This window comes from Erithacus rubecula (genome assembly GCF_903797595.1).
Source record: "Erithacus rubecula genome assembly, chromosome: 15".
NCBI lineage: Eukaryota > Metazoa > Chordata > Aves > Passeriformes > Muscicapidae > Erithacus > Erithacus rubecula.
Window position 1 is genome coordinate 8,130,474 of NC_136667.1, and position 19,756 is coordinate 8,150,229.

A 19,756-nucleotide genomic window follows, 5' to 3' on the forward strand; every position below is an offset into this window, starting at 1 on the left:
CCACTTCCTCCTTTGAGCTATCACAGGTACTCCTGTAAATGGCTTTTACTTTCCTAGAGAGCAAGTGTGGAACTGCCCCATCCTTAATCTGAGATCTACTTGTGGAAAATATTCAAAATCTGTGGATCCGATGGTGACCAACTCTTCTCTCCTGCACCTCACACCAAATGACAAACCACCAAACAGTGCTGAGGAAGACTTCAGTATTAAAGGAACAATCTCAGGTGAGGAAGCCAAAGATACAAACTTTATTTTGCATAATTACAAATCTTACTTTTACCAGAAAATTATCTCATTCCCTCTTTCAACTTTGAAATTATTGTTAGCCAGCCAATTTCATAATGCACTTAGGCTTCTCATGGATCTTGTACCTAATCCTTCCCAGATATTTCCAATACTTTTAATGTGGTATTGAGTTTTACTTTCAATGAAGAAAAACAGACTAACCCCACTGATTTTGATTTCTACAGTTGTTTCCTGAGGGCCATTTTCTCCATGTCTTGTATTTAGTTATTGCTTCCCTATTTTTAAAAACCAACAATGCTAGTAAATAAACTTTACTTTTTAACAGAAGACTATTGATGGCAGAAAACAAGCAAAAAGCTGCAGGAAGATGCACAGAAGTGTGGGTTACAGTAGGGAATGTCCTGTATCTAATGCAGCATTACATTTGCTCCCAAACTGTTGTCAGAGGATACTACTGCACTGAGTTGTCACTTCCATACAGTTTGATGGCAAGCAGCTTTGTACCAGCTGTTTAAAAATAAAAAAAATTTTAAAAGGAAAAAAAAAAGCAGAGAGAAATACAGTAACCCCAAAGGCCTGTCTGTGCCAGGATAATGGAAGAGAAGTTCAGGGAGTCAGAGTCAGATTCCCAATCAGTCTCACTTTTAAAAATTTGAACTTTTGGAGGAGTGAACAGGTGCTGTAAATCAGAGGTTACACCAGAACTGAGCAACGATTTAATCATGTACTATTTTGTTAAGATACCATCTCATCCTCCAAATCCAAGATCACATGCTTCACAATGACAGAACACTTTTCCAAAATCTTCAGCTATTTATGCTCCCAGTGAATAAAGTGTCTGTGCAGAAAGAAGAATTGAAACTCCTCTGACAGCCTTAACGTCCCATGGACAGTTGTGGTGCTTATTTTTCTCTTGTTCTCAGCCTTGCTGAATTAATTTCTGACAAACTGAAGCCAGACTGTGTCCACATTACTAAAGGACATTTTGTTCAAGATGTAGAGACCTATTAATCAGGTGTCCAAATCAGGCACACCAAGTTAAAGGACCGAGTACATAACTTGACTTTTATTGTTCTGTTCCTGCTTTTCTCTTGAATCAATGGAAAAGTTCTGAGATAAGCATGTTGTAGAAGTGATGGATGCCATCATTGCTAATTATTCCACCCATTACAAGACACAGAATAAATCACTTTTTGTCTGGTGACTGTCGCATCAAATTTGTAGAGCACAAAAGACACTGCAGATCTGTGATATGCCTCTGTTCCTCTCATTACATAAGAGATAAAGATATGCATACTTAATAAATACATTTATTTTAACAAGATGAAGACAGGCCTAATTCAAGTGGTAGCACTTTCTGAACAGCTTTTATTATTACTATTACTTGGTGCACGAGCACAAGACAAGTTTTATTTTCAAAATGGTCTTGACAACAGACCATGGGGTTTTGCCATTTATGTTTCGAGTAGCTGCAGCTAAAAATGCCATTTAGAGATGAAGCTGCTGCACAAGTACACTTTGTTCAACAAAAGAGCCAAACACTCATGTCTAACAAGAGCTCTGTAAGAAAAGCTTCCTTATTCATAAGGTATTGATTCAGCATAAGTTTCCTGTATACTTTCAAGTGTTTGGGATTAGAGGGCATTAGGGAAAAGGACTGGGTGTTTTACAACAACAGTTGTAGCTGGGGTGCTGTGACAGCTGGAAAAGCTGTGCTCTGACATGCTGCTGGAGTGACCACAGGCAGCCCTGGGAGACAGAAGAACCCTGCACAGGTTTTTACACATACCCTTCTCTGAAACTCCATTTCTCTTCTGCCCAAGTCTTGAGATTGCCCTTAAGCATTGTGCTTAAAACTTCTCCACTTCCAGCAGAATAAAACACTTGTTTATGTTTTGCTGCTTTGGTTGAGGGATGGGCAATAGGTTCATGCTTTAACTTGGTCCCACAGAAATCAATTAAAGCCCCTGAGTACCTCCTGACATTCTTGAGTAAGGAAGTTCAGAGGCAGAGTTGACACTGGAAAACTCAAGCAGATCCAAAGCATTTGTCTACACAAGCAGAGAATGAGGAGCTCTGAGTAAGCTCACATATGTGGCATCATTTTAACAATACACAGCAAGATGGATGTGCATGCCTGTTCCTTGTGTAATTGCATTCCTACCTCTGCTTTTATTTTAGTGTCTTCACATCTTTCTGCAGAGAAGATAATCCAAAACCTAAGTGAATAGAATGTTTTGTAGTTAAGAAAAACCTGTTTCATCCCTACTCTGTTATCTTTTGAACGAACTGCTTAACATAAAATTTTCATTTTTTATTTTTCTGCTAAATTCTCCAGAGGTATTTATTTTTAAATGGTTGGGGATTTCACAACAGACTTCAATTTTAAAACTCAGAACTTGATTTGAATTTAGCCCTGGATGAAGGCCTTTGCTGTGATATCCTTCCAAAATTATAACTACAAAATGAAGTAGCAAAGTCATTTGAGACTTGTTTACTGCATGATAATTTCCACAGCTGGAACTGCATATGTTTCTCTTCAGCTGGGGACAAAGAATGGCTTGAAAAGCTTACTCTCTGTGGCAAAAACACCTACCAAAAATCCACTCTCTTCCATGAAAATGGAAGATTTTTCCTGCCAGCTCACCTCAACTCTTCCTTTTCTCACCCTTCAGCCTATGCATTTGAGCAGCTTTTCTCCTGCACTGCCACCTATGCCTGCCACAGACCAAATACTCACCTGCCCTCTGGTGGAAACCTACTGAGGGCAACACAGCTTCCTCTAGGAACATCAAGAGAAGCCACACTGGTCATTGCAGATGTTTGCCCCTTCAGTCCCAGAGTGGCACATCCATCTAACTGCTACAGGCCAAAGGGACTGCCCTAAATGAAACCAGATTAATACATTTGTTGTTGCATCCTGGATTTTCCTGCTGATGTTGACTGTCTAGAGCCCAGTCACCTTCACCTCAGGAAGTTGGCAAATACCCTAATTTCAGTTTCATGCTGCAATGGATTTCTTGTAAGTCCTGTACAATTTCCTCACCTGGTTACTTTCCTATCACCTACACTTCTCACATTATGTTTTGCCACTTTGAGGCTCTTTTGGCAGACATTAGCCTATGTTATAATAGCTACAGCTGTACATACACATATGCTACAACTCTGCCCCTTTCATGACAAGTGACTGACTTACAAAACTTCCCCTTTAAGGCTGAAAATTACCATGTGTGAATAGAAACCAGAATTGATTTTGCTGTTACTGTTGCCATTTTTATTGCAAGGAAAATATCTGTTTAGATGCTCTTTTTCTCTTTAGAAGGTCAGAAACTCAAAACCAAGGTTGTTGGGACAGGAGAACTGTACCAACCAGCCCAGCAAACAGTGCTGCAAGGACACAGCACCACAACAGTGTGATGGCATCTATCCCATCCCCTGGGACTGTCATCACACCCTCTGACAGAGATGGAACAGAGCTGCATTCCTCCTCTGCTTTATATTACATGTGCATCTTGCCTCCAGGAGTGATGTACAGCACCCACAACACAACCCCATCACTGCAGCACGACATTTGTAATGTTGACAAATGAGCTTCACACACAAAATTGCAGCCACATGCTCTCAAGTGCCTCCACCTCCCCCCATCCTTGCTACAGCTAAAAGGAAAATAGCATTTAATGCTTCAACATTGCTCCTGCTATAAAAGGGTTTATGATAAACCCTTTAAAAATGATTTTAAATATTTATTGGCACACCAGGGCTTCAGATGAGAGGAGAACAACTGCTCTTGCTGTTTCTTGTGTTATCTTGCAATGCCCTCTCCAGTGGTCCTTGGCACACATGACTAGAGCAGGCTGAATCTAAATCAACAGGTGCAACTTTTTCAACCCACCTCCATAATAACCAACCAAGAATTAAACATAAATGTCAGTACGAAGCAGCACTGTCTCCTTAATTTCTACTGCTGATTTGAGCTGGCTGAGGCTCTGGATTCTTTCAGGCACCTATTTTAGCTTCCTCCTTCCATATCTCTACCAGGTCTTTGGACTGATTTAGACTAATTTGGATTATTGGTGCTGGGTCACAGATTGCACCCATTCTTTGGAGATTCTCTCTTTCTTTCCCCATGATGATACAGCACAGTCTGGTTCTAAGTTCTCAGCCAGACATTAAAGCATGCCTTAGAAGGACAGAGAACCTCAAAGATGGAAAAAATCTCTGGGTTTAACTTTTCTTTGTTCTGGGTTAACAAGCATGGTTATGTCATGGATTTGGGAATTTAAACTGCCATTTTCCACACTTGCAGCTGTTTCTCACATCAGCCTCTGGGACTTGACTACACCCTTATATTTAGTGAACACAAGAACAACAGAAAGATTTCCTCTAATTTAGGCATCTTTACTTGAAGATAAGGATCTGCAGTTTCATTTCCTATTCTTATTTTCATAATGTAAACCCAGCAAGCTGTTACTCACCAAGCATGTCACCAACAGGGAAAGCAGAGAAATGCAAATGTCTGTGAATTAAGGCAGAATCAGAGCAGCAAAAGCACACTAAGCCAAAATCAATCCTATTTAATGGACAGAAACATGCCATGAGGTATCCAAATATAACTGATAATATTCTTGAAATGTAGTATTTTTACCAAAATGAGCACTTATCTATTTTCCTCCATCACCCAGAAAATTTAAACAAAAGAACAGTCTGTAATCTTCAGATGAAAATGTATCCATTGCACAGCAACTTCTATTTTAACCTAGACTTTATTATCAATTTTTTTAAATGTAATGTTTTAGCAATACTTTTCTATCCTGCAACTTGGCTCTTTTCACCCTGGATACTTCAAAAGAAATCCTAACAAGAGAGGTTGATTTTTTGGTAGTATTAGGGGAAAAAAAAATCACTCTCTGTCACACTAAAAACATGAGAATGATTCAGAATCAAAGGATGAGGATGTCATCAAAGGTCCAGAGAGAACATGAATAGCTTCAGGAAGGAAATGGACTTTTAAAATGCAGTTTAACATTGAGAATGAATGTAAATATCCGGCCTGGTTGTGCAGAGAGATGGAGGATTTGGGGGGAAGGAGAATAGGGAGAGATATAACATACACAGGAGGGTATCTAGAAGACACTGCAGACTGGGGCCTGAGTGTTTTCTTCCAAGTTTTTCTTCAATTTTGACTGTCACAGTAAACAGCCCCAATTATATTCAGCTGGATTGACACATACAGAGCTCAAGGCTGGAAGAATGTTTCAATAAGCAGCTAAGTTACTGGAGGCATGAGGACATCAAGTTTTAGTCTCACTTCCTCCTCCTTCTGACATTTTGAAATGTCAAGCTCCTGTCCACATTGCTGCCTTGTTTCCTACCTTGTCTACAACTGAGCAAGGGAAAGTTACACATTTACTGCCTAAAAAGGACCACAGGATCACTGGCGATTTCCAAATGAGAAATATCCAACCACAAAGTCAGTGTAAAGGTGCAACTATCGGTTAGAAACTACAGTGTGGTCAATTTTATGTTCTTATTTGAAAGACATACATTTTCACATACCACAGTCCTGGGGAAATCAGAAGGGCTCCAGGTGGGATGGGGTCTGTCTGCAGCACCTCCATCCATGGCAGTGCTGTGCTGTCAGGCACCACAGGGAGCTCCACCTGAGTACCAGGGCAAGTGACAAGTTCCTGTCACCTTCAGCTGACACTCCATCTCAGCACCCATGTCAGTGAGAAGCACTTGAATTTAACAACAAAGCTCTCCCCTTGCACTGAAAAAAACACAATATTTAAACTCTGCAAAGTCCTTATTAAATGTGACAGCAACAGCTGTAGCAGCTTGAGCACTGACAGAACGAGGGAAAGAATTAAAGCCCTTTTGAGGGCTAGAAAAAGAAAGCAAGTGCAATTTTAAATATTAAAATGAGGTCTGGGCTGACAGGGAATATAGATGTGGTGGCAGATAGCCAGAGACTTTGGAGGTGCTCAAAGTGTTTCTCTGACCCTCCCACAACCTAATGGAAAGGAACCAACTTTCTTTCCAGTCCATATCTTCTACATTAAGCTAATATATATAATTCACACTCCTTATCTTCAGAGTATGATGTGTCCCATTAACCTCTCTCCCACATGATGAGCTCCAGCTGAAATAAGCCTCAGTATTTGCTTATGAAATGCACAATTCCCATTGCAATGCCAGAACAGTGGATAGTTGGGAGCACAATTATTCATTGTTGGAAGGTGGAGAAAAAGCAGACATTAAAAATAAAACCCAAAAAAGAGGCTTCCCCCCCACAAATAGGATTATTCAATATGTACATTATAGGTGTGCTCAGTTTCCATGACTCTGCTTTTCTGGAATGAAGGCATTGATAACTTTCCTTGAGGGAGTTGTTGGAAGTATTTCCATGCTTTAGCATACTGCTTCTGTCATGTAGCCATGATCTACAGGAACTTGAACAGTCCTGCATAGGAAGCCATTAACAAGGAAAATAAATATCTCATGGATAAATTTGTTTAAGACAAACAGTTCCAAGTGAATTAACTTCAGTATATGAGTAAACAATGAAACATTTATTTGTGTGAGATATATGAAATCTGTTAAAGGTGAGAACTTAACAGGCTTTGTCACTGCTGGGAGGTGTAGGAACCACAATTCTAACCCCTGAGGACTCCACATTTCCAGACTGACCTCTTTACCATCTTCTCTTCCCCAGCAGTAGTCTGTGATCACAGTATTTCCTCTGAGTACTAAACTGCCCAAAGCTTTAGGGCAGCTTCTTTGTCAAGTGATAGAAAAAGTCTTTTAGCTAGAAAAGCAGTGAATTCTCTCCCTCTGGAGAACAACACAGAAAAGCTGCAGTTTTTCCCAGAATGGAATTCTTACTACTAAGGGAAACAAAATTCTTAAGGGGGCAAATGCTAACATTCCTCTCTGACAAAACTCATGTTTTTTTTCTGAAAAGCCACATTTCTTCATCAGCCCAATACTTTGGTTAGGTTTCCCACCAGTTTTAAACAGACTTTTATATCAGAAAACCAAGTAACAAAGGTCTTCCTCCCTCCTCATCACTTCTCACTGTATGGCTGAGGTCTGTCCCTCTCAAAGTGGCATCCACACCATGCTGAAGGACCCACTGCACACCTCTCTTATTTCATTTACAAATTAAATTCCTTATATTTTTGCAACATGTGCATATCCCAAGAGAAGCACAAATGGCATCTCTAAATCAGATTGCTTTACTGCACAGATTCATGTACCAATATTTAGATAATACTGTCCTTAAAAACATCTGCCTAAATACAGTTGCTATGGCCACTTAGAGGTTACAGAGCTGTCACAGCCCTGGCAGGTTCTTGTTCCAGGTGCATCTCATCTCACATTAAGGAAGAAAAAGCCACATGGTAGTGCATTCCAGAGAAGCTATAAGGGCATACACAGCTTATGGCAAATTGTTTCCTTCCCTGCCAGAAACTATAACCACTCCTGGCCCAGGATGGGCAGCTCAACCTCCACAACTGGATTGCTAATGCAATATGCAGTGTATAAAGATGAAAAGCCATCTGGTGCTTGGATCTAGCCTCCTTCAATATAACCAAAGCCCTTTTATCATCTCAATCGATTATGAAATTATCTCAGACCAATTCCTGGCAGACAGGTACCCACACAGGAGATCCAGCATCGGCCAAGATAAAATAAAATCAGAGACCACACAGACCACACTGCCCTTTCTGAGGAGCAACAGGCCTTCGGGTCCACTGCTGGGCTGTGCCAGAAAAAAACAGAGGATAAGATCCCAAAGCTGCCTTAGAAATTTATGACTATATTGTTTATTAATTTTTCAGTTAAATCATTTTGGTCTGCAATTCTGCACTTTATATTTCCTGCACTTTTTCAGAGTACTTCAGCCCACAGGGCTTGCCATAAAAAATACCTTGGAGAGCTTTTCATTTTAAGCCAAAGAAAAAGATGAAAAGTTAAATCACTTACTGTTGCATTCCCATTGGCTGCAAATTGATTTTATTTACTGAAACATGCTTGCATTGCAAAAACCTCTCATCACACATAGTAAATAAGTCAGTACATATAAGTCTAATGTAAGAGAGTAGCTACCTAGCCCTTTGAAGCTGACTGGAGTAATAAACACCTAAATACAAATTCAGTAGAATGCTTATTTTTCTCTTGCTTACAAAAAGTCAATCAATGCTATCAAAGACAAAAAATAGCTTGGTTGGTGCTGATGAAAATTAAGAACATATTTTCCATGCTGCTCCATGATATTGAAGACAAACAAGGTATTTAACACACCCAGCATATTTTTGTATGTCCTTTCAATTTAAAAATTGCAAGGCACAGAGCAAACATCAGTAAGTTATTAGCTCCAGTCTTGTGGTGAACTTCATAAGAGCAACATCAGAGCCTGAAGCAATACTACTACTGTCAGATCTCATAAGCTAAACAGGTCAGGCCAAACCAGCACTTGAATAAGGCACCTTTGAGGATCACATCACTGCAGCAAGAAATAATGCTGACAATTCAGTAGTGAGCACTATTCCTTCCACAGCAGAACTTTTCATCTGAGAGATACAGCTACAAGTGCCAAACAGCACAAACCAGTTTTGAAAGGAGTCAACATTGTGCTGTGAAAATATAATCCTGATCTCCAGCTCAAGTTAAAGCAGAGCTATTCACCTATTAAAATTTCTCCAGTCATTTCAAAGGAACAAGACACTCATTGCTTCCTGTTCTCAAGCTTTTCTTACGAGACAAAACATTAGGCAAGATTTGCAGTTTCTCTGGGAGGGAAAGCTGCATTTTCTGTGGACAAGGCAATCTGCTCACTCATGTGTATCTATTTTACCATTAGCAAAATGGTTTCAGGGGCAGTGTTATTTCATGTCTGTGCATCTATCTGCCTATCTATTATTAATAAAGAAGAAAGAGCATCCAGACTACACTTTCACGATGAAGGAAACCTCCTCTAACACAGAAAATGAAAACATACAAGTTTCTTTCAGTGTGTGTGCTTTAACTTGCTGTTGTGGGCAAAACTCTAATAATCCTATCATTTATACTAAGTCACCTCCAGTGCTGAAAGCACAATACATTTAGAGAATGTGGCTCAGCAGCTCCCAGAATGAACAGCAGTTTTTAAAGTGGGAGCTCATATCTGACATTTACAGTATATAGTCAGTGATTCAGTGAGCTACAGTAGCTGTGCACAAAGACAGATCATTGGAGAAATGAGCAACCCATAACATGTGTTGAAGCTTTGGCTGGCCACATCAATAAATTAGACAATACCAAATAATCAATGCCACAAACTGCAAACTGCTGATTTAAGGTGGAAGGGAAAAACCATGATGTTCAAGAACATGACAGAGAACTAGGGGGCAACATAGGTCAATAAAAACTAATGCTATTTGCCATTCTAATTACCTTCCATGTTCATGAGCCAGGCTGTGGAGCTGTAAGTAAAGCACCAAGAGTACTGACATTATATATAATTCATAGACTGCAGCATATTGCTACATTTCTCACTGCCCTTAGAACCTGCAGCTTCTCCAGGAGATATGGAGGTAATACTTAATGTTTATCTTCCAAACTCATTTTTCATGAGCCCTGTATTAACAGGTCACTCTGGTGAATAGAAAAGTCATCAATCTGGATCACTTGAGGGACTGCAAATGAAAGAGCTTTTATCCTTGTGGATATATTTTGTTGTCCCTTCAACAGTGACACAGTTCACACAGCAGCCACAAATGGGCACATGCACTCCTCAGACACTGCTCAGACCCTCAGCTGACAGACTCTGATGAGGTGCTCTTGAAACCAGAAGAGCTGGTCCAATTTATCAGGACCTTGCTGGGTGTCAGGTGAAAAGGAGATGTTAAAAGCTGGAACAGGACTGGCACTTCTTCCGAGTGAATAGGCACCCTCATTGTACTGGTACCACCCTCTGGACTGAATTTTCCTGTTAACTCCTTGCAGATACAGAAGTTGCTGCAGATTTATAACAGGGTTTTTGCATGGTTGAACAAGAAATGCTCTAAAAAAACCAGAGAAATTGCTCCATTTTTCAAATGGGGTCAAAAGCAAATGCACACATTTCTTTTGCTGGATCATCCTGGGCTTTGCCTGAGGTAAACAGAAAAACTTAAGTCACTACAGAAATCAGTGGCAATTAAGTCTGCTTTGACCACAGAAAAATGTTTAGCTGTCTACAGGAGTTAACAGGATGCCAGACATGTAAAAAATCAGAATTGAAATTAAAGTTTTAAGATAAATACTTTACTATATTATAGAAAGCTAATATTTACAAAACAAAGACCTTGGTAAAAATTAATACAAATCACATAAAACACATCAAAAGAAAACTCTAATTGTTGGCACTTCCTATATGTAGCTTTAAATAGATAGTTATTTTGGCAATGGTTTGAGAACCCAGCTGTGAAATTAATTTCCTGGTCTTTAAGTACTGTATTTGTCAGCACTTAACCCATTTCCGCCTTGCTTTCTCTCACAGAAAGGAAGGTTTCCTTTAGAAAATAGAAATACTAGAAGATGCAATGCATCATTTATAAGAAAGTGCAGAAGAGGAAATGCTAAGAACAGTATCTCCTACCACAAATCTTTAAAAGCTTGGGATTCTCAGTAAAAACTTAATTTGGGCAGGCTTTTTGCTGTCCCTTTCATTTAATGAAAAAGTGATTCCCTGACTGTCAAGATATTGCAGGGGGAGAAGAGATGAAGTCTTGCTATGGAAGTGTGTAATTTATATGAGCAAGTAAATGTCACTTGAGATATGATGTACATGTTATATATTTTAACATGTCAATATTAGAAGTGAACAGGAAGGATTTTCTGTTCCCAAAAAATCTGCAATATCCCTCCCAGAAGTAAAAAAACTTCTGCAGATTTAACTTGTTCACTTTAGGATTTCTTTTCCAAATTAACAAGTATCTAATTTTCACAGTTGTTAGAATTGCAGTCAAAAGCAAGCTGCTATTTTCTTTGCCTTTTATTTTGTAAATATCTTCCCAGATTCTTTTCATTTATTCTCTTTCGGACTCAAATATTGGTAAAAGTTCTGTTATGAAAAAATGTTAAAGGGTTTCCCTGGAGGAAAGAAGGCCTTTCTGCATCTACCACTATAAATCCAGTCCATTAGTCAATGGAATACACTAACACTATGAACTAAAAAAAGAAATCTAAAATCTCACCAGCTTTTATCCCCCCTCACTGTTTATGTTACATTTGAGGAAAATCTGAAAATGCACACTTCATTTTGAGCTCAGCAACCCAGGTTGGTTAATCATTGTATTTTCTTTGTGACACTGTTTGGGGAGTGATACCCAAAGCCACCAAGGCACACAGGCAGATGCCAGGAGAGCCACAGTGTGAGCCCCCTTCTCCTGCATTCTCCCAAGCCAAAGTGTGAGATCCAACCTCAAATCAGCCAAGGAAATGGGGTGCAAACTTCCATCACCCCCTTGCTCCAGGAGCTTTCTGCATGGGGATTTGCTGTCTGAATTACAGAGTATGGGGGGTGGTTCTGACTTATGGATAAAATCTCTTGTTAAGAACAGAAATGAGTTCTAAAGTAGAAAGTGCCAATGTTCCAGTGTTCCCTGACTGTACTCCAGCAGCTCCCCATGAAGTTTCAGGGAGCAGGAGCTGGGCTTTCAGCTGGAAACAGCACATTTCCTGCCAAAAGGGAGCTCTGGTTGGAACACTTGCATGGGATACAGGAGGGGACAGGCATCCCGGGCCATATGTCAGGAGAGGAGGGGACTGCCAAGCACTGGGAGTGAGCTGACCTTGTCCACAGCAGGCAAAGAAAGGCTAAAGCTGCCAAGCCAGGAGAGGAGGGGAAGAATAAAAACCATGTCCCTGAGTCCTACAGCTGCTGACAGCTTCAATATCACTTTAGAATTCCAGTGAACGCTAAACGGGAAATTTTTCTTCTGGAGATGTGAAGCTAAACAAACAGAGCTTTCAAGAAGGAGCATCTGCTTCCAGGAAAAGGGAGACAGCTCCAAGCACAGCACACACTTCCCATGGCCACCAGCACTGGCCATGCAAGAAGTGAGGAGAAGCAAACCCTGAAGGGCAGAGCAGGCACCAGCACCCGCACGTCACCGTGTTCCACCTTGCAGTGCTTTCCAGGCTGCTTCAGCAGGAAAATACACAGGCTGCTTTAGGCTTTCTTTGAAATGTTTTCTGCTTTATTTGAGACAACAGACTCTCTGACCCATGCTTGAAAATGCAAACAAATAAGGGAGAGGGGAGCTAACAGCTCTCATCAGAGCTGCTGGCCAGAATCAACAATAAAACACCACTGCACTTCAAGCAACTCCCAGATCCCAGGGATTAGGTGAGATATTGATGCTGTCAGGAACCAGAGCTTGCATTTGGGGAAAATTTTGGTATTTCACAAGAAATTTTCTGCAAAAATATCTATTAAAAAGATTAATAGAAACATTTAAAACTCTTCATTTCAGAAATGCTGAAAAAAATTCATTAACATACATTAGTAGCTATATAATGTATGTAATGTAATGTGTTAATAAAAATAGTACAGCCACAAGGAAAAATAAAATATATCAGCTTACAACAAAGAAGTATTTTGACATAACAAAATCAGAAATATAGTGTTTCAATATGACCTTTGATGTTATAATTACATAAATGGAAATTATTGTTATTTTCATGCAGTTCTCTAATTGATGTTACTGCCTCATTTGATGATAAACTAGTGCTAAAAATAGCTATTTCATCCCATCTCCAAAGAAAAGGCTCTGGAGCTCAGAAAATAAAGCAACAGTGGAAGAATGAGAGCATGTCCAGCCTCCCTATCCAGAGGCTCTGCTTTCTCTGCAGAGTGCAGTGCCAGGCAGAGATGTCAGAGTTAGTTTGGGTACCAGAAGCCATGCAAACATGTTACCTGGCTGTGCTGGAGAAGCTCCTTCCCAGGAATCCCTGCACACCAGGGCTCAGGCATGTCCTGAGCACAGCACCTGTCACAGCACAAAACTGCTGGGGACGTTCAGTTCAGCTGCTGCTCCTCAAACACCTGCTTTTTTAACATGAGTCTTATGCTGGCCCTGCTTGCATTTACATCTACAAATCATATTCAGAGCTCAGTGACCTTTCAGAGCTAAACTGGATTGTTGGATAAGTAACTACTTAAGCAACACTGAACCATTTCATAAATTCATTGCAGATTACTAAACTGTTTATACCAAAACACGCCTTTGGGAGAGAACCACAATAACACGTTCTCAGATTTTTAAGCAAACACCAACTCATACTTGACACCATAAAAGTAAATCACATATAATAGCCTCAATTCCAAAGGACTTGGAAGGACTTCCATGTTTCAGCTCAATTTAAATAAGCTTTTAGTTTATCTTAATAGTTTGTGCTGTGGTTCTGGAAACTGTCAGCAGCCAAAAATGCTGTCAGTCAACACATCAATTGTATGACTTTATTTTATCCACCATAAACTGATATGGACTAGAGTGCACTTAGGATTACTGCAGGTATAAATTTGATTCTGATCAGCACCCAGTAAATGCCACCTATGTGTTACTAGCCTCGACTTCTAATAATGTAAAGAAGCATATCCAGCCCACAGAAAAATAACCACTGCCAAATGGTGGACATACTTCTAGCCCATATCCTCACTTCTATTGTGGTAGCTTTTTTTTATCACTAGAGCTGCTGGAAAGTCCAACTAATTGTTTGCCCTTCTAAATCCAATTCACCCCCTTAGTTTAACAATAGCAAATCAACATCAACTACTTTGCTAATAAAGGAGTCCCAAACCCACAAACAAAATCTAGCAACAGCAGCAGGTGTAATTTGAAAAGTGAGAGATGTAATGAGACTTGAAAGAATTTAATTGAAAAACTATGATCAAAGAGTGAATTTGGGCAGAATCATTCAACTCAAGTAGCCATGTGGAATAATTTGTCATTTACGATGGACAAAACAAATATTGTTGCATAAATGACTTTTTGGAACAGCCAGGCATTTTAGCAGCCTGTGGAGAATATGCCAGAGTAGAGATGAAGGAAACTTGGAGGACAGGGTTCCTGCAGTTTATGATGTTGGTCAGATGGCAACCTTCTGCTGTCATACTGGAAAATAATTCACCAGCACAAGCTCACAAATCACCTCTTTCCACAGGCAGCAGAAAGAACAAGGCAACCTGTCCCATTGGCACAGCTATTCCTGAATAAACACATCCCTGCAAAACAGCCTCACCTGCCAGGGGCACCTGGGCCATGCCAGGAGAGCAGGTCTTGCTCCCTTGTCAGAGGCATCATCCTTTCCCAAACCTCCAAGATGTTGTCTCCTTGCATCTTCTTCTCAGCCTGTGCCCTTACATACCAGTGTTCCAAAGCACAAAGGATGCTGAAGGGGCAGATAAACACAGCAGGTGTTTTTCACAGTGGCACCTTTTCACCCTCAAAACTATTGAAACATTGCTGTGCATCAAGATGGAGTAAATTTGCTGGTATGGCTGGGGAAAACAGGAAGATGCATAAATTGCCTTTCAAAACCAACATTATTTTCTATGTTTGGGATGTTTTTTTTCTTTTAATCTCAATAGTGTAACTGTTCATCAATAAACACTGGCATTTGTAATACTCATTAACATGCTTTTGATTACTGATATTCCTAAATAAGTGTAATTTTAATAAATTCTAATAATGCAGATTATCTGTAACTTTATATCAGCGCATTCAGTTTTTTTCTAAATGTGTGCACTCTATTTTATTATCTAATTAAAAACTGAGTTTCTGTTACATTTTTATGCTTTAGAACCCTAGATCAGTTTCTAATCTCACTTGTTTGTCACACCAAAGCTACCAAGAAGCAAAGTGAAATAGTATCAATATACTTTTTTTACATAGACTGAAGGGTTATGTGTTATTTGCTAAGAGATAACACTGTTGTCATGTTTCTTCAGCAAAAAAGGCTGACAAGACTCGTTTCACATCTGTCTGCATAATGCAACAAACCCATGAAGAACTAGTGATGAAAAAGCTGGTTTGTTGACAATCTATTATTGTTAAATGCACCCAAACACCAAGATTTAGGCACTGCTCATTAGTGCTGTATTGAAGCTCAGGATTTTGTCCCTATAAATACTTTGTGTCAAAATATTTTTCAAATACATTCTAGGCTGCAAGCCTTTCCCTGAAACCCCCAGAGCGACTGAAGCCTTTTATCAACAGACTCACAGTGAGCTGCTCATCAGCCACCACACAGGGTGACACTGCCAGCCCTGTGTCCAGCTGCCCTTCTGCAAATGCCACCTGACCTGTGTGCTCTGTGCTCTGCTCTACCAACACCACTCAGGTCCCTCTGTCTGCCTTCCCCTGGCCAGGCATCACACACTGATAGCTTTCAGTTTCCATCTAAGACTCCTGAGACTTCTTTCTTACAAATTATCTCATAGCTGCTCATATCATGATAGTCACAGAAGAAAGGGAGGAAGAACTCCCCTCCTAGCCCTAACTGGCCCACAGAGATCTTCCATTTGCATCTGCAAAGGCCAGAAGGCAAGACAGGATCCAAGGAAAGCACACACTGTCCTTGCAGCTCCCTGCTGCAGGCACGAGACAACTGTGCTGACACTTTGGCACAGGAAGTTAAGTCAACACCTTCTAATAGCCCTAATGGCATCACTGGACTTTGCTGGATACCTAAATAATAACAGCAGAGTTGTGTCCCCAGCTGAAAGCCTCTGCTTGAAATAAATCCTTAGGCAGCACTGATATAAATACCAAACAGCCCACAACTGCTCTCTTGTCTGCTGTTAACTTTGATCAGGCTGGCTTGAGGGATCACATCTTCAGCAAAACTGCTGCATTTGTCTGGAATCTCATTAACTTTCTGATTAGTTTTACCAACAGCAAGTTAAAATGGTGCATCTGGCTCCTGCACCTTGAAATTTTTCTAAAGCTTTTGATGTAACTTCTGTTATGACAGCACTGCATTTATTCTGATTTCAAGTTTCACTGTTGAGATGCCCATTCTGCATTTAGCTACGAATAGCAAATATTTAATATTGCTACTTACGTAACTACCAGAATCTTCACAAAAGACTAAAAACCTCATGTACCATATTTGATGTGACTTCAAAGAAGAAAAGATCCTTGTCTTACAATCAAGAGATAAATAACTTCATCCACCTAACTGGTGTACTTTGTACTGTGTACTTTAGAAAATGCCTAAGAGACTACAGGGAATCTAAGCCAGTTTCTTTCTCTCCATGGCAGTGCATCTCTCCTTGCTCAAGGGAGACTTGGGGTTACCTATTTACTTTCAGAATAACTCTTCAATAACAATTTCAGGCTACCATGGCTGCTAGCAGTGCCCAACAGTCTTTCTGTTCAAAATCTATATGTTAGAATAATTCAGACACTTGCCAATAAATGCCAATTCAGGCATGGTAGTAAGTATTAGTAATACAAACAGCATTGCAAAGCTCATTCAGAAGAAAGCAGCAGGCAAGGTCATTTTCTCCACATCTGTGTTGCAGGCCAGCAGAGACAATTCTACCCCAGCCTTCAGCAGTATTTGCTAACAGTGATTTTAAAGACCACCAGAGCTCTGGTTCTCCCTCTGGCTTCTCCTGGTACAGGATTTTGATGAGAAATTCATTTTCAGACAGAGGAAAAATGGGGCCCAGTGCAACACCAATTCCATTACAAGAAAGACCTGGACATACTGGGATGAGTCTGTGAAAAACTACAACATTTATTCAACCAAGTCCCTGAGGATGTTATGTACCTGCTCCTGGCCTGTGATCTGACCTCAGGACCTTTGGACAGCTGCTCAACACAAGCAGTCCTTTGCTTTTGTTGTACAAGTTTTCTTTGACCTCTCCCCCACAAAGATCTAAACCTACACACATGTAAAATTCACAAACTGAAACAAAACAAAAACAGGAGAAACAAACTTGCTCAACCAAGCTGTGAGATAATATGCTTACATGGTTCTATTATATTTGCAGTTCTTATCCACATTTTTAGGTTTTCATTTACATAAACTTACTAGCCTCTTTCAGATATCTAGAGAGATTCAACCAGCAAACACATAACATCATATATGTCTCCCAAACATTTTCATCTGGAAAAGGTGTTAACATATGTGCTTTTATTAACTAAACAATATTTAATGCAACATGAATTCACACCAAATTTAAAGGGAAAAAAATCTGCTTCTCAAGCATCTTGCAAAAAGGAGAACAGTTACATATTTCATACTTGCATTTTAAATAATTCAGATAATAAACTTTTAAATAAGATAAATAACTGCAATAAATACCATATTTAATTTAGGACACATTCCTTAATTGTGGAGTACAAATACACCACAGTGTTTTAATAAAGAAGAGAACAGATGACTTCTAGCAAGGTCATGATGAGAGGGAGAGCACAGAATTGAGTTAAATGCATCTCATTTTCACTCTGTCAAACTTAGTTCACATTCTGGTTGAAGACCAGCTTAGGGTAGCGAGTATGCACAAGGCAGGTATTATATCTTCCTTCAATATATCTTCATTCAGATCTCAGGGCTAGGGTCAGGTAGGTCAAATCAATGCTTTAGAGATCTGTCCATGGTCAAAAATGGACAATAAAGGGTCATGTGACATAGAGCACACAGGGCAAAAACTCACTGAAAATGAGGAATAATGATAAGAATAACAAAACACATTCCACTCAAAATAAAGGGAAGACTTCTTTTTCAAGAACATATTAGAAACATCATATGGAATAATTTAGTTTGATATAAGAAAGAGGAATTCTACCAGTCACTGCTTTGAGTAGGGCACTGTTTTAAAAAGCATGTGGGAAAATATCTAACCATTTGTTCATCTGGTTTTGTGTGAAAGGCTGAAGAAAACCTCAACTGTTTTTAGGTACTTGCAAAGTTCCACAGACACAGAAGGCAGAATGATAATCATAGATGTCATACTGTACAGTTGAATGAAAAGGGAGCAGGAATATATTGGTAGACAGTACTTTTTTTAGCTGTTCATTTTCGGTACCTGGCAAAAATAGACAGGAAAATACTGTTGTCTGGTAAATACTACATGGAGTCAGAACCACAGAGTGTATGACCTCCTTACAAGCAGGTTACTTTGTTTTGACAGTCCAATATTGCTAACTTCATTCTTGGAATAGGTTGTGCCATATTCTTCACTAAAGACAATCCCTAGACTAGAAAAGCTGATCATCATAAATTAAATGAAAACTTAAAAATATGGAGCATTTCCAGGTTTTGCACAGAGCAAAAGATAGAAGTACTCTTCTGTGGAATTTTAGATCTTGTATAAACTTTCCTGAGCCTGGGACTGCTCAGCTACTGGGATTTGCTTTGGACTTACTTCTATCAAACAAATTCACTGACAGATTTCACTGACATGTTAATATAGTTTTTTTATTATTTTTTCAAAGCTTTATTTTTTTTTTGCTTTTGGCATAGAAAAAAGATTCTTACCAGTAACCTTCAATTCAACTGTCCTTCGTATAATCTTGCCTTCAAACTTTAGTTCACAGGTGTAATTTCCTCCATCTTCTTCCTGGACCTCTTGAATTAAGAGAATATTTCCCTTCTGAATTACAACACTTCTCCACATTTTTGGCTCACATTCCTGCAGGAAAAAATCCAGTGCCAAAATTACCTGTACGAAATAAGACAGTGTTGCCTGACCAGATTTTCAGTATTACACATAAGGAAACAATCACCTAGTTATATGTTGCAATTAAAATTCAAATATAATTTCCAAAAGCAGAGAGATCTGAAACTGGAGTTAATTTGAAGACTGAAATTAAACAGAAATGTTTTTAAGGTTCAGTTATTCCTACTGTATCACATGGGTTGTGCTTAATACATGGTGCCCTCAAGAAAGGATTAAGTATCTTCTTTTTCTTCAGAACAATTTCCAAGACCTCTGCTTTAGGATGAACCATCAAAATACTCTATTTGAAGGGAGTAAGGGCAACATCTCTTAAGAGTTAGCCTGAAGGCAAATTTTACACATAGTCCTAGGTCAGAACCATGTACCAAAATAAGAAAACAGGAAGAGTAGCAGTTTTTTGAGAGAATTCAGAAGCCTAGTTTCCTCACAGCCTTATTCCTCATCACTGGCTTCTCCAGCACCTGATGAGCTTTGATCCAGCCTTTTCCCATCACCAGGCATTTTGTAACATCACCCTCACATGCACCCTGTGATGCAGGACATGGTACTGATAGCCTGCAACTCTCTCAGACTTCACCCACATGGTCCTTAGCTGCTGTTTGGCAGATTTAGGTTCATTGCTACAAACTGTGGTCCTACTGGAACAGTGTTTGAGTCCTTCTGGATTGGGTGTGATACAGTGCAAGAAGAGGCTCTTCCTCTGCCAATACACTTGCAGGCAGATCAGCCACCTTCCACATGAACAGCACTCATGATTGAATTGTTCTTGGAACACCCTGAACTAAA

At 39.6% G+C, this 19,756-nt stretch overlaps 1 protein-coding gene across 6 annotated transcripts in view; it reads right to left on the bottom strand.

Moving 5' to 3' along the window:
• The window catches only part of IL1RAPL2 (interleukin 1 receptor accessory protein like 2), a 359,275-nt gene that overhangs the window by 132,041 nt on the left and 207,478 nt on the right, over nucleotides 1–19,756 (bottom strand). For all 6 annotated transcript variants that reach the window (XM_079318894.1, XM_079318892.1, XM_079318890.1 and 3 more), the window contains one exon: nucleotides 18,769–18,922. In XM_079318894.1, the coding sequence (XP_079175020.1) occupies nucleotides 18,769–18,922 (154 nt within the window). The remainder of the gene's footprint in view (nucleotides 1–18,768; nucleotides 18,923–19,756) is intronic.